The sequence below is a fragment of the Sus scrofa genome, chromosome 1 (assembly GCF_054392235.1).
Source record: "Sus scrofa isolate SSC_HxYL_T2T_F1_AM1 chromosome 1, Sscrofa_HxYL_maternal_Yorkshire_Landrace_v2.0, whole genome shotgun sequence".
NCBI classification, from domain to species: Eukaryota; Metazoa; Chordata; class Mammalia; order Artiodactyla; family Suidae; genus Sus; species Sus scrofa.
The window spans coordinates 147,152,384-147,173,471 of NC_139383.1; the positions used below are offsets into that span (position 1 = coordinate 147,152,384).

The 21,088-nt window shown below is 46.8% G+C and overlaps 1 protein-coding gene across 2 annotated transcripts in view; it reads left to right on the forward strand.

The window, feature by feature from the left end:
• The first annotated feature begins 9,997 nt into the window (after positions 1 to 9,997).
• The window catches only part of SYNM (synemin), a 28,348-nt gene continuing 17,257 nt past the window's right edge, over positions 9,998 to 21,088 (forward strand). For both annotated transcript variants that reach the window (XM_084975564.1, XM_021098348.2), the window contains exons 1-2: positions 9,998 to 10,915; positions 18,706 to 18,830. In XM_084975564.1, the coding sequence (XP_084831690.1) occupies positions 10,106 to 10,915; positions 18,706 to 18,830 (935 nt within the window). In that variant the 5' untranslated portion in view covers positions 9,998 to 10,105. The remainder of the gene's footprint in view (positions 10,916 to 18,705; positions 18,831 to 21,088) is intronic.

Below are 21,088 nucleotides of genomic sequence, written 5' to 3' on the forward strand. Positions count from 1 at the left end.
CCATCCCAGGCACAATGGGTGAGGGAATGACAGGAAATGAGTCACTGGGGCCACCTTGGAGGCCGACTACCATGGAACCTTGGAGATAAGAGTCTGATTCCTTCAGATTATGGCAAAGGAAGCTTCGACCCCAGAGAGATGAGCTGAGTTGGTTAAGAGCATACACTGGCCCAAACCAAGAATTGAACTTGGGATTTTCGTAGTTCAGAACATTTCAATTTAGCAGCTACTCATTTTACTTATTTGGCACTTACGGAAAGCAAGACTGAGCCAGGCAGTGTGGAGATTCCAGCATGAAGAATACAACTCTGGTCCTTGCCCACGAAGTCATAGGGGTGGTGAGGAGTGGGGACCCCCGGAATGAGATCACGCAGGAGAAGGGAGCACACTTTATCAGAGAGTACAACTGAGACCACTGAGAGTCCAAAAGATGGCCTGATTCCCACAGGCACCATCAGGGACAGCTTTGTGGATATGGAGACATTTGAATTGGGCCTTGGAATACAGGTAGATTTTTGCCAACATGACGAAGAAGGGACCTAGACTGAGAGTCCATGATTTGAATTTGACCCTGATGTCTCCAAATCTAACTCTCTGAGGCTCAGGCACAGTAATGTTGGTCCAAGGTTCACCCTTCTTGGCTACTGATGACAAAAGCTTGGGGCTGTCTGGGAGGAGGGCCCTGGCAGCCTTTGAACTGCCGGTGAACTCTGAGAGCTTCATTTGCCTTCACTGCCACTGCTCTTTTTACTGGTAGAGCTGATACCTTGTAATCAAATAATTAAAGCAGCTTATTGGAGTTCTTGCTATGGTGCAACAGGATCAGCAGCATCTCTGCAGCACCAGGATGCAGGTTTGATTCCCTGACCCAGCCCAGTGGGTTAAAAGGGTTTGGCATTGCTGCAGCTGCGGCACAGGTCACAGCTGTGGCTCGGATATGATCCCTTGCCAGGAACTCCAATATGCTGTGAGGAAGCCAATAAAGAAAAAGAAATAGAAAAAAGAAATTAAAGCAGCTTCTTGACCATAGCTATCTGTGTCATCAAAACAATTTCTAATTTCAATGGAAAAAAAATGTAAGTATAGTTGGTAAGTTGATGTCTGCCCGTTTTGGAGAATCATCTTTGCCCAGTGATTTATCTGCTTGTAAGTTGATTTCAGTGATTAACCACTGAGGGCATGGTAAGAGGTTAGAAAGGAAAGCTAGAATTAAGTGCTGCATGTCTCCAACCTGGGCCAGAAGGTAGGGGCAGAGGAATGATCAACAGAGGTCAATTACAGTTATGTGTTCATACCTGATCCATTATCTATAGCATTTAGAAAGTCCACATGTGCCTATAAGTGGGGGGCCAAGGTTATTGATTAAAATTATAGATGGTATCATTTAGATGAGAAGCTTTGAAGCTATTAGTTAAGACTCATTATTTAGGCATAATGTTAAATTTGTTGATCCAAATCAGCATTAAAAAACATTAAAAGACTGAGGAGATAAGTCATGATTTGTAGAACTTTTGTTTCAGTGACTTGGATGTGTGTTCAGTGTAAACTGTACTTCTTTTTCATTGTGGCCACTGACAAAACAGTTTCCAAGCCACTGATGGATAACGATTTTGTTCAATATGAGAGGAGAGAAAGGCAGCCAAATCACCAATCATGTTGGATCCTCTGCTAAAACCACCAATATTCACTGTAAGGATAATGCCTTGGTGAAAGGGGACATGATTTTAGGTAGAAGTGGATGAAAATATGGAAAATCCTACCAGTTACATGTTTATGCTGCTGGGCTGGGCCACAGTAAATGAAGAAGACAGGTCAGAACCTCTGGCAAACTGTGGAGGAAGGGAACAAAAACTTGAGAAGTGGGCATAAGACAGAAACCCACTGGCCATGTTCCCTGGGGGGCCATGCAGACATTCCATTTACCAAAGTGATAAGGTACCCACTGGTGAGGGGATAAGACATCACAAGAAGCTCCTTGGTGGCTTCTTCTGCAGGAGGAGGGGTTGGTGGCAGGAGAGGCTGTTACAGAATTGGCCTTTCTGGGAGGATGATAATGCAGCTGTGGTCCTCAAACTTTAGGGGGCAACGAACTCAACCAGAGGACTTGTCAAAACCTAGAGGTTCTGATTCAGCAGGTCTGGGTTTGGGGCTGGGGAATGTGTCTTTCTTTTTTCTTTCTTTCTTTCTTCCTTCCTTCCTTTCTTTCTTCCTTCCTTCCTTCCTTCCTTCCTTCCTTTCTTCCTTCCTTCCTTCCTTCCTTCCTTCCTTCCTTCCTTCCTTCCTTCCTTCCTTCCTTCCTTCCTTTCCTTCTTTCCTTCTTTCTTTTTACAGCCCTGCCTGCAGCACATGGAAGTTCTCACATTAGTGGTCAAATTGGAGCTGTAGCTGCCAGCCACAGCCACAGTCACAGCAATGTAGGATCCTAGCTGCATCTTCGACCTACACCACAGCTGACAGCAATGCCAGATCCTTAACCCACTGAGGGAGGCTAAGGATTGAATCTCATCTTCATGGATATTGGTTGGGATCTTAACCTGCTGAGCTACAATGGGAACTCCCAGGAATGTGCATTTCTAAAATGTTATTAGGTCATGCTGCTGGCACTAGTTGGAGCACCACCAATACAGAGGTCAGAACTCCAGGATACGCCTAGCAGAGGGCAGGTGATGGTCTGTAAGGGTCAAACGCAAGATGTGCGTAATATCCATGATGAGCAGCCACCTTAGAATGGTAAACCTGGGGTAGGAGAGATGATTCAGAGAAAATGGTGTTCCTGGGGAAAGACAGATGGGGCAGCCGACAAAAACATCAAGAATAGACACAAAATCACAGTATGTCACTGCCTGATCTCTAGGCCTGAGTCAGTTATCAGACCCAAATCCCATTCACAGAAGGCAGGACCCAGCAACCTCCAGCAAGAGTAAGGACAGATGTGAACTCCTGGGCCTTCCCCAAAGGGAGGACAGCCATTCACACTGGGGAAAGGGGGACATCCATTTATTTCCAGAGCAGCCGGGTCCCTATGACCAGGTTCAAATTAATGTTAACACTCAGAGACACAAAGCATCTTCTTGGCTCTCCTGTGAGAGTAGGAACATATCAGGGTCACATCGTAAACAGAGCCCTGACTTATATCCAGAAAAAAACATAATTTGAAAAAATACATGCATCCCAATTTTCACTGCAGTGCTATTTACAATAGCCAAGACATGGAAGCAACCTAAATGTCCACCGATAGAGGTAAAGAATATGTTGTCCATATATAAAACAGACTACTACTTGGCCATAAAAAAGAATGAAATAATGCCATTTGCAGCAAGATGGATAAAACTAGAGATGATAATACTGAGTGAGGTAAGTCGAAGTACAAATACCATATGATATCACTTATATGTGGAATATAATAAAAGCGATAAAAGGGAACTTGTTTATAGAATAGAAACAAACTCACAGATTTCAAAACCGATCTTATGGTTACCACAGGGCAAACCAGGGAGGGAGGGCAGAAATTGAGAGAATGGAAATAGCATATACACACTACTATACAGAGTATATGATTAACAAGAACCTACTGTATAGCATAGGGAAATCTACTCAATAGTTTGTAATAAGCTATATGGGAAAAATTACATATGTAATATCGTATATGATATATAACAAAATATAACATATATTGTATATGTTATATACATTATATATGTTATATAACAACATTATAATATATATATTACATACATTGTGTAAGAATATTGTTTACATTATACATAACATACATATATTTGATTCACTTTGCTATACACCTGAAACTAATATGACATTGTAAGTCAAGTATACTCCAATAAGATTTCAAAAAAATAAAAATAAACAGAGCTCTGATCCAAGACAGAGCATGTTCAGAAGAGCTATCTGGGACTGAGTTACACATTTGAGGAGCATTGATATATTGTTGATATTTAAAGCCATGAGATTGGATTGGAGCAGTCAAGTGTGGACAAAAAGAGAAGTCTTGCTGAGTGACTGGTGGTTAGCAAAGAGGAGAGGAAACACACATTTGAGGCAGTGCTGGGAAAAGACAACATTCTCCCTGAAGCCTCCTCTGTTCTGTGTTCCCAGGGCCCAGCGGAGCCCATGGCACAGAGGAGGGATACAATAACTAGTTTTGAATTATCTCACAATGGCCACCACTAATGAACTCTATGGAAAGTGTGTTTAGGGAAGTAACAGCAAACATGGTTTTCTTCTTCAATGGCAGATTCTGCTTTTTTTAGATCTTAAGATGAAATGTGAGTCTTGTTCCTGTTGGAAAGATTAACCAGAGGATGTCTCTTTGCCACTAGGGGCCCTTTCCAAGTTCATTCGTAATATATATGACATGTCTTTCCAAATTAAGAGAGGGAGGGTGTGCAGGTTAAGTTACTGCACATTTTTTATTCATGCGACAAATGCTATTTTTGCACCTTTAAAAAAGACAGCCTATATCCCAACAAACACCTGTTGTGCTCCTATGAAACAGGGATAAACAAATGATCTGCCCTCTTGAAATAGCCAGAAGAGCCATGACAGAGTGGGGAAACACTCTGGGCTCTAAGCAAGAGTGGCTGGATTCAGTTTTTCAAACGAGGCAGATCATAACAATGCAGTATCCTGAATGCCTCATATTCTCTTCTTTAGTTCTCATAGCTACCCTGTAAAGGAGGGGCTATCTTTACTTTACAAAGGAGGAAACTGGGTGTGGAAGATTCAGGGGTAGTCCAGGCCTATGCTCCTACTCGCTGGCCCCTAACTCCTATGGATGCCACCAAGCTACTGCTGTCTGCATCAGTCCCTGGTGCCCTGAGCCTCTCTTCCAGCTTTCCTGAGCCTCCCTGTGATTCCTGAGCTTCTGGACTCCAGCCACAAGGATGACCACTATTTTCTGGGTGCTGTGCCCCAGGCATTGTATGATGAGCTTCACTCAGTATAACAGGAAGCGTGGGGAGTGGGTGAGACCAGGACCTAAATCCTGTTGCTTTTTTTTTTTCTTTTTTCTTTTTAGGGCTACATCTGCGGCATATGGAAATTCCCAGGCTAGGGGTTGAATCAGAGCTACAGCTGCCAGCCTGTGACACAGCCACAGCAACATGGGATCTGAGCTAAGTCTGAGAACCACACCACAGCTCACGGATCCTTAACCCACTGAGTGAGACCATGGATTGAACCCACATCTTCATGGATCCTAACCTGGTTTGTAACCTGTTTAGGCACAATGGGAACTCTCCCCAAATCCTGTCACTTTCTACTCGCATGGCCTCGGTCAAGCTGACCACACTGTGACTCATTTATCTCTTCACTAAAATAGAACTGCTAGTACCTACTTTATAGGTGGCTGTGCTGATGATGTGAGTTAATCTATGAAAGGACTCAGAAGAGCACCTGGCCCGTGGAAAGGGCCCTGTGAGGACTAGCTTTGGTTGTCTAGTCCAGGGGGTTCTCTGTGTGCTATTCTGTTTTTATTTTTACACAGATAAGGAAATGGCTCAGAGAGAGTGCTGTGCCCAGAGCCACCCTGATGGTAGGTGCCAGGAAATGGAGCAGCTCCATCCGCTCTGTGCCACTGTGTCCACTCAGACCTTTCAGCCAGCCTCCTGTATTTCTCTGTCCCCACTTGCTTCACTAGTTCCCTCTTCAAACCTACCAGGTGGCAGGTGTGCCTCCCAGATCACAAACTTGTATGTGCTACTGAATCATGGCAGATTTGTTTTTTCTGTATCTCAATCTAATTTCTATTTACGGCCCTACCTAAACAGACGTTCCACCAGGGTGATGGAAACTCATTCTCCATCACTTTAAATTTCTAACCTCCTTCCTTTGGGCTACACTGGAGTTGCTGAGGGCTTACACAGAGCAGAGGCAGAGGGGGGTGGTGGTCTACCTGGGCCTTATGTCACCTGTCTATGCTGGCATCCACTAGCCTTCCACTCCCTCACATAAAGCCCATGCTCTTCATCCACATAGGCAGAGGCTGGGACAGTGGGCATCCATGGACAGTTGAGTGGGTTGTCTACTGCGCAAACATTTGAATGAGGAGGTTGAGTGGGACTGAAATCCAGCCTGTGCTGTAATTGCTAAGCTATGGATGCAGGTCCAGGGGTGCTTCTACCCTAAGGAAGGGACTTTTTTTTCCTTTGTACCAAGGAAGCAGCCACTGACTAGGCCATGAACCTACGGGTTCCCTCATCTACCTTTTTATAATTTGCACAGAGGCATCTGAGAGCTGGCTGGGGACCTGCTGGAGTTACCCCATCCCTGTCTGAATGGCTCCCTTAGGTCCTCTGCCACTTCTGAGCATGTGCTCAGGCTCCTGGCTTCACTCATGGGGGATGCAGGCACTTCAGAAAGGCTCTCCTGGCCTAGGATGCAGCCCTTCACATCAGGCCTGCTATCTCCCCAAGAATGCACTGAGGAAGCCTGCACAGGACCTCTGCTCCTGGACCTGCAATTGAGCTGGTGATTTGCTGATAAGCAATGAGATCCTGCTGTATAGCACAGGGAACTATATCTAATCACTTGTGATAGAACATGATGGAGAATAATGTAAGAAAAAGAATGTATATATTTGTGTAACTGGGTCACGTTGCTGTACAGCAAAAATTGATAGAACATTGTTAATCAACTATAACAGAAAGAAAGAAAGAAGAAAAGAAAGAATGAAAAGAGCTGGTGTTTTGATCTCCTTGGGGCTCTGCTCAGAAAGGGGCACAATGGTCCCCTCTGGGGAGCCTCTCGAGGAACTTTTGTGCTTTCATCACTTCCCACAATCCCTGATCTAAGTGGATCCTTTCTTATCTGCTGGGAACCCCAACTCTCCTCAGCCTCCTGCTCTGCCATCCCTCAGGATTTACTCCCCAACATCTAGTCTAGCTAGAAGTGGTCTCCAAGCCTTTACAACGTGCATTTTTAAGATCATAGTCAGGAATACCTTTTTTTTTTGCCTGCCTCCCCTTATGCAACGGATGTGAAGTGGGGGGGGGGGTTGATGAATTATTTGGGGGAAATCCATTAATTCTTACCTCCCTGCCCCCAATTGTTCCACCACACTTGGAGCTCCAAGCTCTCCAAGTAGAGAAAAGACCAACTATTTCCACTTCCCCAGCCTAGTGCAAGGACTGACGAAAGAGGGTGGTCCTCTTGCACCCTCTTGCTTCAGGGCAGCCCTCCCGCTTCAGGGGCGTCCAGTGAGACTAGGCCTGGGGGCGGGCACTGCTCCCCATCCTCCCACCTTCTGCGCAAGGTGGAGGAGGGGACCCTAGACTGAAGTGGCCCTGGAGCTCTTTCTGTGCGCGCCATCCTCAGCAGCGCCCCCTGCTGGGAGGTTGAGGAAATTCTCGCTCTCCTTCAGGGCACTTAGAGCCATGGCCCTTCCTTGATACTCCTGACAACAAGCATCTATTAGTCTACTGAAATCAGTAAGTGAGGTTGAAATGTAATTTTCTCTCCAGTTCTCTGATATCTCCGAGTTCCGTTTTCATTGGAAATGGTAACAGGTGAGGTAGATAATCCTGGAGGTGTTTAGCCTGCCAAAGGGGGCTGTGATTACAAGAAAAATCTACACCATAGTTTTATCGCACTGGGGTGCACTTTCTTCTATATTGGGCCAATTCTAGGAAACAATATTTACAGACAATTTTAAAAATTCAAAGTAAAATGACTAAATTAAAATGAAGACTGCAGGGCTTTTTTGCTTTAAGCTACTAATAGAAAAGTGTATTTGTTAATATGGGAGCAATGTCAGAGCACTTTTACATTTTTATGACAAATGATAATAGAAGCACAATACTTCTTATCATAAATTCCATACAGCAAATTGATTCCTGCAGAATGCTTTCATTGATTTTTGCAGAACTCTGGTGTCCCTAGACAATCTGTAGTTGTAATTGACAAATGAGTGTAGCATGACATGAATGTTGGTTGGTATTTGTATTTACCTCGACAAGAAAGATAAAGGTGAAATAACTAAGAAATTTTGTTCTCAGCAAGAAGTGACTTCTTTGCTAACTCGAATAATAGCTTTGAAACACTGAACTATATTTCCTCAAATTTTTGTAATATTCAAAATTCAGTAGCTACAGACATAACACACTGAGTTTCATCTTCATTACTAACATGTTCTCCATCAATTCTTTAAGTAAGTCTTGGCTGTCGGTAGAATAATGAATCAAGTTGACAATTAACAAAAAATCTACTGATTTCTGCAGTGTAAATACTCATGCTACCAATACAATGTCAGCAAGCACAGAGGTGGGTAGCCACTCAGGAGCATGGGTTATTTATTTTTTTATTTTTTTATTTTATTTTTGGTCTTTTTGCCATTTCTTGGGCCGCTCCTGCGGCATATGGAGGTTCCCAGGCTAGGGGTCGAATCGGAGCTGTAGCTGCCAGCCTACGCCAGAGCCACGGCAACGCAGGATCCGAGCCGTGTCTGCGACCTACACCACAGCTCACGGCAACGCCGGATCGTTAACCCACTGAGCAAGGGCAGGGATCGAACCTGCAACCTCATGGTTCCTAGTTGGATTCGTTAACCACTGCGCCACGACGGGAACTCCAGGAGCATGGGTTATATAGCATTCCATCTTACAAGGATATTAGACATCCATAACTTCAAGAACAGATAATAGTAAAGAGCAGTAAAATAATTAGGAAGTGATATATTTTAAGTTTTATTTCCTTTTTGAATAATTAATGGTAATCCTCTATAATTTATTTTTTAATAATATCTGGCTAGTGTTATTTTTAATAATAGCTTTTAACAACTAGCTCACAAAATTCCTGATAATTTAACAGGTAGCTTTCACAAGCCAGCACGCCACTGCCAGTCCCGGTGACTTCTGGGTTCTGCAGCAATAGGCACTGGCAGGAGCGGGAGAGCAAGAAGAGAGAAGGGTTGGATTTTTCCTTCTCTTCCTCCTAGGATGCATGCTACAGCTCCTGCTCCTCAACACTGTTCCCTCCTTCTGCCTCTAGGGGGCTAGTGGCTTCTGGGTCTTTCTGATTCCCGCGGCTTCCCCATCACATCCACCCCTTTGTAAGTAGTCTCATTTCACCCCGTTAAATCATTCCCTTCCCTTTGAGTGTTTTTCTCTTTCCTGGTTGGACACTGCCTGCTCAAGTCTGCTTCTGCAGTCACAACGTCTAATACTTCTATTCCCATATTTAGGAACTATGTGTCCTTAATCAAGTTGCTCAACTTCTCTGAGCTACAGTTTTGTGAGGATTAACTATGATGCATCAGGGTATGATTTTGAAAGATTAACCGTGGTGGGACTTTATGTTATCCTCCTGCTATTTCCTGGTGCTCTATAACTCTTTCCCAAACTGAGCAGCAATAGTCTATAGAAGATGTTTCTCAGAAACATAAAGCATAAGTATGGGGAAAGTTTTGAGTTTCAAAATGCAAGACCTTGAAGGGCATGAAAGAAAACCTAATGAGTCTGAGCAAAGCATCCTCTTGGGAGAGCCACTGGTCCCTGAGAAGGCTCTCCTACCTCCCTAACGTGGAGAACTGAAGAATTGAGAACAATGGCTACAGGTTGAGTCCAGGCTACTGTTGGCCGCCCCACAGTGCCCTGGTGCCCCAGTGTGGCCTATGAGAGACGCTCGTACTGATGGGATTTCCAGAGAGGTCTGGATGCTGACATTACAGCAGCTGTGTGGCCTGACGAACAAGGGCCAGGTGACGATGTGCATCTGGGTGAATGGGAGGAGGAGAATAACGAGGAACCCTCAGTACCCCTTCTGAGAACCCTGCCTGCCGATATGCGAGAGCCAGCTTAGAGGGCTCCGGACAGCCTGGCCCTGGGTTGGGCAGCCGCGCGGCCTCACGGTCATTCCGCCAGGAGGCGCTGTCCGGCCACACTGGCCGCGCCGGGCCGCACTCTGATTGGCTAGAGGACGTGGCCCGCGGCCACTCCCTCCCGCCCACCCTGGTAAGTGCCGCTCGCTCGCCAACTCCCGCCCCAGTCTGCGGGCCTCGGGAGCAGCGGCGGGGCGGGAGCGGCGCGGCGGAGGGGACAAGACCAGGGCAGGAGGGAACCGGCCCGCCAGGAGAGCCCCGCACACCATCAAGATGCTATCCTGGCGGCTGCAGACGGGCTCCGAGAAGGCTGAGCTGCAGGAGCTCAACGCCCGGCTCTACGACTATGTGTGCCGAGTGCGGGAGCTGGAGCGCGAAAACCTGCTCCTGGAGGAGGAGCTGCGCAGCCGGCGGGGCCACGAGGGCCTGTGGGCCGAGGCGCAGGCCCGCTTCGCGGAGGAGGCGTGCAGCTTGCGGCAGCAGCTGGACGAACTGAGCTGGGCCACGGCGCTGGCCGAGGGCGAGCGCGACGCGCTGCGGCGCGAATTGCGGGAACTGCAGCTGCTGGGCGAAGAGGCGCGCGCCGCCCGCGGCCGTCTGGATGCCGAGCTGGACGCTCAGCGGCGGGAGCTTCAGGAGGAGCTAGGTGCGCGCGCCGCTCTCGAGGCGCTGTTGGGCCGGCTGCAGGCCGAGCGCCGCGGCCTTGACGCGGCCCATGAACGCGATGTGCGGGAGCTGCGCGCGCGCTCCGCTGGCCTGACTCTGCGCTATCGCGCCCGCGCCACCGGCCCTGCCGCACCCCCGCCGCGCCTGAGGGAAGTGCACGACAGCTACGCACTGCTAGTGGCCGAGTCGTGGCGGGAGACCGTGCAGCTGTACGAGGAAGAGGTGCGCGAGCTGGAGGAGGCGCTGCGGCGCGGCCAGGAGAGCCGGCGCGAGGCCGAGGAAGAGACGCGGCTGTGCGCGCAGGAGGCGGAGGCGCTGCGGCGCGAGGCGCTCGAGTTGGAGCAGCTGCGAGCGCTGCTGGAAAACGAGCTGCTGCGGGTACAAGAGGAGTACGAGCTTCAAGCCGAGGAGCGGCAGGTCTGTGCGCCCTGCGAGCGCTGGTGGTGGGGGAGTGGTAGGGCTCCCAGACCACAGAGTGCTCACCCAGGGCCCGGCAAGGCTGACGGGTGGGGCCAGCGCAGCGGGTGCACCTGGGGACCCGGGCGCCAAGGGGCCGCCTTCCTCAGGATCCCGGCATCTTGCCAGTACTGGAAAAAGTGCGCAGTTCTTTGGTCCATCTACTCAGTGGAAGAGTGCCAAGTGGCAGATCCTGGTGAATGGCCCTGTCCCTGTCAGGTTGTCAAATTTAGACCTTGACATGACTGGGTGCATCCTGACAAATGACTCCCTCAGTTCTCAGTTCTTTCAGTTTCTTGTGTTTGGAAGACCGAGTTCACATAGAAGTCAACCAGGAAGGCCCAGAAGTGACTTCAGAGGTGACAGCTCCTTCTTTCTCAGACACTTCCCAGTGTTGGGAAGGTTTCTAGGCAATGTCAAGTCCTTGTCAGAAACCGTTCAAAATTGAACACTAGGCACTAGGGCTTCTTTGGGGGAGAACAACTTGTTTTCCAAAACGGTTTTTATTTTGCCAAAATGATTTCTCAGTTCCCCGTTGGAGTCAGCTGGTCGTGGCTCCCGGGCCACTGCTTTGTTTGTTCTTGGGAGGGGCAGAAACCTTAATGCAGAGAATTTAATCAGAGATGTTTTTTCCACAGTACAAGCTGATGTCAGATCTCTGGGTAGTGTAAAAGTCGTGTTAATGCAGGTCCCTGTGGCAGGATGTTATTACAAGTGCAGGTAATATAAACAGTTCCTATTTCAGGGAAGCAAAGCTCAAACCTCTGACACAGGCGGTGACACCTGTAGCTGATTTATTGTCTGACAGGGTTGCCCTGGTCATGCCCAGTCTTGGCCAGAAATGGAAATATTCCCCAATCCTGCTCTCAGTAGTTCTCAGGATGACAGTGTAGAACAATATTCACACACATTCAGAAATATTTTAAACCGAACGGTTTATGGCTTCGAATGAAAGATTTGTGTTAGAGTGATTTTGTGCCTTTCTAAAAAATTTAAAAGTGAAGGGAACATGGTGATTTTGGTGACATCACAAGCATCCATAAATAATCAGCAGATATCTTTTGACTAACCTGGTCTCTAGGGCTGCACTGGAGTGTACATGGGAAATCATATAAAGCAATACAGTACAGAATTGTTTGGAATTTAATCTTTTGGATCATGGGTTTTGTTTGGCCTTTCCTGCTTAATTTTCAAAAGTGTTCTGTCTGAGTTGTAAATAGGGCAAGGACCAGGACCGGCCACAGTGTGCACTGATCACCCGGGCTTACTCTAGACTGGAGAGTGCTTCCTTTTCCAGTGGTGGAATGTCACCTCCATGGGCCCCATGCTCTGTGTTGAGCGAGTGTTTAAAAGCACCTTTAATGTGGGCTTTCATGGAGCTTTTAACCAGAAAGAAGTGCCTGCCAAACCCACTGCCCACTGAACCCTTTTGTAGGGAACCATTGTTCCCACCTTGAGTCCCTACTGTGCAAGCAGGTTTGGAAAAGATTTCCTTGAGGCATCCTGTGTGGGCTAAATCCTCACCATTCATTTGCAGCCATGGCTCACTTGGCTCATTTGGAAGCTCAAGTTTCAGTATTCTTTTTAGCATCAGAACCCTTCCCCACCCCCACCCTCACAGTTAAATCTTAAGTGTAGCCCCAGATGTGAAACATAAAAGTAGAATTCCTCTGATTCCAGGCCCTTCCCTGGGGTTCCACCTGACCTGAACTAGGATTCCTGTCCAGTGATACCTCTCTTGTTGGAATTTGCTTATTTCTCTTAAAAGTAAAGAGCAAGGAAGATGTCATTAAGGACTTGAATTTTTTTTCAGTTCCAATTTGTGGAGTTTTCATTGTACTGCATATTTCCTTATCCGTGTATTAAATCTCACCATTTAGCTTAAAGCAACTATATTTCAAGTTGCATTCCAAAAGACTCAACACCAAGCGTTAGTAGTTTTCTGAAGAAGTATAAAAATGCTAGAACTTTTATTAAAGAGTAAGGATCAATGGTTTAACCCCAAGCCCCTGATGTTTTCACATTCTACAGATGCTTACTTTGGGGAGACTGAAAATATCATAAAACCTAACTTAACTAATAGATTGTAGTAAAAGTTTCATTACTGAGAGTTAGCCTTTATCAAGAGCTTCCTGTGTGCCAGTTACCACAGGTACCAAGCTCTTCACAAGTGTATTCATTTTCAGTCCTCATATCCGTCTTAAGAGGTAGGTACTAATATTTGCCCCATTTTACAGATGATGAAAACTGAGGCTCATGGGTCACTTAGTAAGTAGCTAAGCCTGGGTTTGATTCAGGCTCCACTGCCTGAGCAACTAACCTATTTCCTCTCTTCTATCCTTTTTTTTTTTTTTTTTGTCTTTTTTGTCTTTTTAGGGCCGCACCTGCCGCATGTGGAAGTTCCCAGTCTAGGGGTCGAATCGGAACTGTAGCTGTTGGCCACAGCCACAGCAATAGCAACATGGGATCTAAGCCATGTGTGTGACCTACACCACAGCTCAAGGCAACACTAGATCCCTGACCCACTGAGGCCAGGGATCGAACCTGCATTTTCATGGATGCTAGTCAGATTCATTTCCGCTTTGCCACAATGGGAACTCCCATCTTCTATCTATTCTGTTAAGGATGAACTTTTTATCTTTATTCACTTTGCTTTCATAGACTAATAATCAGTGTTCTTTCTAAGGGCCAGCACAGAGGTGCCCATTAATCTAAAATCTCAAAATGCTTTCAGACTCTTCCAGCTGGCTTTTGTCAGAATAGTTCTAGTGTTCAGTCTTTGGAACTTTTTCTTGTGTTCCACCTGGTTAAAGGGAACTCTCTCCCCCATCTGGAGGCAGGAACCCCTACACAGTGCCCAGCATTTCCTGGCTCTGGGCTGCCTCTGCAGCTTGGCAGCTTGAGGGGGAAAGATGCTCATGAGGGCTCTCTGGAAAAAGTGGGCCTTCCCAGATGGCCTACATGCGTCAGATTTGCCAGGGAAAAGTTGGCTGAACTGACATCCAAGTCCGCAGCATTCTATGTCTAGTTTAGTTCACTTGAAGCCTGATTAGCACACACCATGTCTCCCAGGCTACAGGAAGGCGCTTTGAACAAAAGCTGTAGGATATTTGTGATTTAAACCACATTCACCCCATAAACATTGGGACTTGGGCTTGTGAAACAGTTCTTAGCCTTGAGGTTGACTGTTGATGGGCTGCTTCCATGCCCCCAGTATGTGATTGAATGAGAGCTTTCTTTTGATGGGATTGGAGTCGATCAGCTGCTCTATCTGGGCCTGAATTTTGGCTCTGCCAGTATTTGTGTCTTGGTTTCCCATCTGTGAACTAGGGGTGATGAAAGTTGCTCACAGGGTACACCCATTCAATTCATTTATTGAGCGCCTGGTGTGCCAAGTTTGGCTCTCAAGTGTTGGGGATACAGCAGAGGGCAAAACAAAACAGAGGAGGTCCCTTGACTGCACAGTTCTGGAGGTGGAAACGGTGCAGGGTTCAGGACTGAGTGTGGCTGGGGAGAGGGGCCAAGTGGCCACCACAGGACCTGGGCTTCTGGTCTGAGTGCAGGATCCCACTGGAGGCCTCTGAGCAGAGGTGGGTGGTGACCTGAGTCTTCATGGACTCTCTAGCTGCTGTGTGGGGCAAGCAGGGGAGCAGCAAGACCTCTTTAGGAGACTTTTGCAATCGTTAAGGCAGAGATGCTGGAGGCTTGACTGGGGGCAGCAAGGGGGCAAAGACAGGAATCCACCCTGACGCTGAAGCCTTTGGGCTTTCTGGATGGATGAGATGTGGGAGAGAAGGGGAGAAATCAGGTCCACACCATGGGGGAGGGGGCTGAGCAGCTGGAGGGCGGGGGCTGGTGCAGTAGGAGATCAGAGTTCAGTTTGATATGCTTCCAACGTACCCACCTGGTAGTGGAGCTCAGGGTATTGTCTGGGCTGGAGCTCTAAATCCTTAGCATCCAATCACTGCTTATTATTTATACATTTAGGGTTTTTGTATGTCTAAATGAGGTTTTCACAGTATTTAAATCCCCTGGAGCTCAAACATTCAAGATTCTCAGTGCCGTGACCCTGACCCTTGCTAGCTGTCCCTGTTGTATCTGGGTGACTTGCTCAGCAAGGAGCTGCTCAGGTTCAGTCAAGAGAAAGTGAATTCTTGGGTGCTGACGGCAGTGTGCTCTCTCTGGTGTGGGCCTGAGTTTCATCATCAGTTGTGATGCTGCCCAAAAGTTCTCTAAATAGCAACTGAGAAAGGTGACTGTTCTCCCCAGGTTTTATAACATTAAATGGCCATACTGCTTCTGCTTGGGTTGGAATTAACTGTGGCATTCCAGGTTCTAGTGCCTTGGCCGGGCCAATGGTTTGAAAACTTCCAGAGAAGCAGAGGCCAAGTCTGAAGCTTTATTCAACTAGCAGGGTTGGTTAGAATTTCCGTGGGGGCTATAGGGTTTGCTTCCAAAAGTCAACTAATTTGTGTCTGACAGTTTAGGAAGAGTTGACTCACATGGAAATGTGGTGGGAACTCTATTATATTTATTTTAACTTAAACACAGTTAGATTTTCCTCCTTGTATTTTGTGGGGTGCAAAACTGTTCTGTACTCTTTGGGAGAGAGAGAATCTTTGTACTACATCTTTGATATGGCTGGGAGATCTTGATCTGCTTAAGAGGTTTGTGGTTGAAGAATTGAAGGCATCTGATGTTTTTTCCTAAGCAGTTTAATAAGAATTGAACTTCTTTTTAAAGAAGACATTACCACACGTTCTCAAGTTTTTTTTTTTTTTTTCAATAAATAGATTTTTATTTCTATTTCAAGTTTTTTTGGCCATGCCCTCAGCATGCAGAAGTTCCCAGGCCAGAGATCAAACCCGAGCCACAGCAGTGACAACGCTGGATCCTTAACCCACTGAGCCACCAGGGAACTCCACATTCTCAAGTTTTAATATTTAGGTAGAATTTCCTATGTAGGAAAGAGCAATGTATTTACATTTACGTTTTTTTTTTTTTTTTCTTTTTTGGTTACCCCGAGGCATATGGAGTTCCCAGGCCAGAGAGCAGAGCTAAGCCACAGTTGTAACCTATGCCACAGCTGTAGCAGTGCTGGATCCTTTAACCTACTGTGCCAGCCCAAGATCAAACCTGCATCCTGGAACTGCAGAGACCTGAAGTTGTGCCACAGTGGGAACTCCTTACATAACATTTTATACTATAATCCTGTACCTGAGTTTATATTCCCTCTAAAATTGGGTAACATAGGATTTTAATGTAGAGACTTAACTATGGAATATATGAATGTCATGACTAAATTCTGGCAGCTGTGGCTTAAATCAAGATTGGCCAGTGGTCCACTTTGATGAACCTCTTTAACTACTTACAATGTCAATTTTGGGGGACATTTACACTTACCCACTCTGGGATGCTAGCTAGAGGTTCTTAAATATACTCGTTTGCTTTAAAAGCTAAGTGGGAATTCCTATTGTGGCTCAGCAGTAACAAACCCGACTAGTATCCATGAGGACATGGGTTTGATCCCTAAGCTGGCTCAGTGGGTTAAGGATCTGGGCTGTGGTGTAGTTTGCAAATGCGGCTCAGATACAGCTTTGCTGTGGCTGTGGTGTAGGCTGACAGCTACAGCTCTGATTAGACTCCGAGCCTGGGAACCTCCATGTACCATGGGTGTGGCCCCAAAAAGACCAAAAAAAAAAAAGGACTAAGTGGCTTCAGCTTTTGTTTTTAAAAGTTATGTGGCTTCAGCTTTTAGCTTTTGTTTTTGTTTATATAGACGAAAAGAGCCTGACAACAATTATTAGCTTAGATATACATATAATAGCATTGTTATGGGAAGCAGAATTATATACATGTTGATCATGCATCTTTTAAAATAGTAAATCCAGTGTGAGATTTTAGTTAGGCTCATTCCTTATTTCATAGATGTTCCATATTTATTGTGGCCCTTCAGCATATTGCCAGGTGTTTGGTGGAGGTATTACATGAGAGATGAAAATAGATTCCCACTCCTGGTTGTCCTGCAGGTTTTTTTTTTTTTTTTTTTTAATGATTTTTATTTTTTTCATTATAGTTGATTTACAGTGTTCTGTCAATTTTTACTGTACAGCAAAGTGACCCAGTCATATATCTATATCTGTATATTCTTTTTCTCACATTATCCTTCATTTCTTACAGTTTTTAAATTCCACAAAGGTGAATGTCTAAAAATGTAGTCTGTTCAGCTAATTGTATTAAGAAATAATGCTATTCTCCATTACAAACTAAAGGTTAAAGTAATACGGATTTATTTGGTTTGGTGTTTGAATATTTGGTCAGTTAATTATTCCCCAGTACAACTGTAAAATGTTGTGCAAAACTATAATGCAGAGTAGTGCAGAACTATAATATGGTACGAGTGGAGTCACTGTGTTTATATTAAAATGTATTGTCAACTTAAAATAGTACATTTCTAGGAAGGTAATATTCTCTTGATCATTTCATTTGAAATCTAGTTCCCCAATTGTGTGCTGTGGGACTTGCATGTGAAGGGCATTTTTCTAGAGGTGGGGGATGTACAAGACAGCAGGCTGTGTGCCCTGCAGTGTCTCCCAGCCAGGGAGGGGCAGGGACAGATGCTACTAACCAGGTCTGTGCAGAACTGCTGTGGGGATGATGTGAACATGTGCCCAGGGAGCACTTATTAACTATGTCCTATGAGCACAGTCAAAAAAGATTTATATCTGGGTCTGAATTTTGACATTTATGCCCAGAATGCATTCCTGTCTCATTAATGTGGCATTCTTTTCTTCCCCAGATGATTCTAAAATAGCTTTTCTAGGTAAAACAAAGAACTGTGTATTGGCTTACCAGCTTATGGGGAAATCGTGAGTCTGGGGGAAAGGTCTATTTCAGATCTGAGTGACTTCTGTTTAAAATATTGTAAAACGTTGGAGTTCCCGTTGAGGCGCAGCAGAAACAAATCCAAATAGTATCCATGAGGATGCGGGTTCAATCCCTGGCCTCACTCAGTGGGTCGGGGATCCGGTGTTGCTGTGAGCTGTGGTGTAGGTCTCAGATGTTACTGAGATCTGGCATTGCTGTGGCTGTGGTGTAGGCCAGCAGCAGCAGCTCCGATTTGACCCCTAGCCTGAGAACTTCTATATGCCATGGATGCAGCCCTAAAAAGCAAATAAAATAAATAAATAAATATTGTAACACCTCTGTTTTCTAACCTTGGCTTACTTTCAATAGCATCTACTTTGCCAGTGTGACATATTGACTTCCCTAAGCTGCCTGATGTCTGGATTGCAGAGATGCTTTACAGGCTTTCATTATCATTTGGGAATAGGAACAAGGATGCCAGTGTCTGAGCCACATCTTCCATATGCAATTAAAAAGAAAAATCTTCCAGGTGGGAGAAATATAGTATTTAAAATCATCCTTGCAGTGACTGCATTTTTTTTTTTTTCTCATGGCCACACCCACAGCATATGGAAGTTCCCAGGCCAGGAATTGAATCCAAGCTGCAGCTTCAATCTATACCACAGCTGTGGCAACACTTCGTCCTTTTAGCCAGGAATTGAACTTATGCCTCTGCAGCAGACTGGGCCACTGCAGTCAGATCCCTAACCCACTGCACCAGGAACTTCGCAATGACGGCATGTTTAATAAGCCTACAGATTGTTCATCTCTTTCTATGTCCTGAGCTGTTGGTACCTTAAGCAAAGCTCTAGTCTTATGATCCTCAAACCCTCTGTTCTCTTTAGAGAGTGATTGCCTGCCTGGAGGATGAGAAGGCAGCCCTCACCTTGGCCATGGCTGACCGGCTGCGGGACTATCAGGAGCTCGTGCAGGTGAAGACTGGCCTCAGCCTGGAAGTGGCGACCTACCGGTAAGGACAGGGCCCAAGTCTACAGAGCTGAAGATGGCAGTGTGAAAGCCCCTGAGGCCTCTGTGGAGTGGCTGTGGCTTGATGACAGCAGAGAGCAGCCCTGGAGTGGCAGGCGAGGCATCTAGGGCCAGAGTGATGACCCACTCAGATCATGGAGCAGGCGACCCTGGTCGGGGGTGGGGGGGTAGCCAGGTTTTGCACCCTGGCCTCTGTTTACATGTTTCAGGAACTGGTGAAAAGCTTTATACATGCCAGTCACTGGATCCCGGGGATCAGGTGCCGTGTTAGTTCCAGACCTAGAAAAGGGGAGGGGACCAGGACTCAAATCCACAAAGTCCCAGTCCATCTGCCTTTTGTGCTGGTGCCTCAAATCCTGGGGCTGTCATTGCATCTCCAGGGATTTGGCCTTGAAGAACCACATCTTTGCTCAAAGTGTGGTACTCCACGTGACTGGCTTTATCAAGATGTTGACTTGAAATTGGGGTGACTAACCCAGATGAAATGGTCATAGACCCCTTAATGGGGCAGATGATGTGGCCCGGTTTCCTGGAGTGGCCTGTGGGTAGCAGAGTGGTACTTTCCCTTCCTGCCCCCTGAGGATGAGTGGTCTCTGGCCGAGTAATGCCCTCATTTGCTGCGGCTTTCATGATCAGTGAGGCCTGGCACTGAGGGGTCCAGATCTCAGACACGTACAATGGAAGGAACTTTGGGGACGCAGGCTCCCCACTTGTGAGAATGATCACAGCAGTCAGCGTTACTAAGCCCTAACTACCTGCCATATGCACTGCTGAGTCCTTCGCACTGCTTGCTGCCTGAAGTCACCCCTCTGGTGGTGGACACCACGCACCTCTTTTGCAGGTGAGGGAAGAGGGCTGGGAGCAGGATTCAGGCTGGTGAGGGGCTGTACCTTTCCCACCAAACCATGTAAAGTGGGCATGATGCCCCCTTCACCCCCAGGTTGCTGCAAGCTTAAATATTTGTGGGTGTGAGTGGGCTCTGGAGACAGATGAGGGAATTAGACCTGGAGAGAAGGGGACTGGGGCCAGAGACTGGCCTGGCTCAGCATTCCCTGTGGGCTGCTTGTGCGGGCTTCTGATCATGACTTTGCTCTGAGAATATCAAAGTTGCCTGGTTGCTTTGATGTGCATTAGAAGAAGGGATCTGCCTGGTTTGAGCTGGAAGTCCACATTGTAGCCTGGGACCAGCCTCACTGTCTCTGTTGTCTGGAATAATTGCCAGCCTCTCACTGGGCATCCTCTGGTCTGGGCCCACAGTAGCCACTACGCCAGCCACTAAGTGGTGAAGCCTCCCCAGGGGAAGAGTCTCCAGCTGAATTGAGGGACAGTCTTGGGGCCAAGCTGGTGGGGGCCTTGCTGGGTCCTCCTCTCTGGGTGCTGTGTGGTGACTGAGTCCTGCATAAGGATGCTGGTCAGGGGAGAAGGGGCACTGGCTAGCCAGCCTGTCCTTGTCAAGGTCCATCCTCCACATTCTCCTTGGAAATCTCATGAGGTGAATAATTGCAAAAGTAAATTGGTCAGATATTCAAACAAATGCTGAGTGAGATAAGCTGAACTTAACCAAAAAGAAAAACTTTAAAACAGTCGGTTTACTTCAGGAAGGAAGCATTGATTAGGATTTTTTTTTTTTTTCACCTGCAAGTGACAGAAACCTTTTAGAGAGGCTGAAATCAAAAAACACATTTACTACTCATTAGCTGAAAAAGTCCTAAGTTTCAGGCACGGTAAGTCCGGGTGCCCGAATGGGGCTGCTGGTGATCTGTCCCTGACTCCTCTGGTCCCTTCCTTCCCGGCTCTGCCGCTGCTGTGGCAGGAGAGGTCCCAAGTGGCTCCAGGCTTTTTGTCCTTGCAGCCTCACTCCCCTGGTCAGAGGAGGGGCTCCTTCCTACCATCCCAGCAGCACTCCTGCCTACCTCCGTGCCCACAGTTCTCTTAGGTCCTATGCCTGTCCTTGGCCAGGGGGACAGGGTGCTCTAGAGCTTGGAAGGGGTTAGCATCCCATGAGTCACTGGGGCAGGAGGTACCACTAACCAGGCACCCTCTTAGATCAGATGCTGGGTTGGCCCAGAAAGTCCACATCTGTGGGCATACTAGGTGACGCTTGGTGTCAGGTGAGTCTTTTCTCTCCAGAGGCGGTTGGATTGCCCTGTTTCCTTTTTGCAAAACTTCTCTGGGTTGGGATCCGGAGACTGACTTTTTATTTTTATTTATTTATTTGGCCACCTCGAGGCATATGGAGTT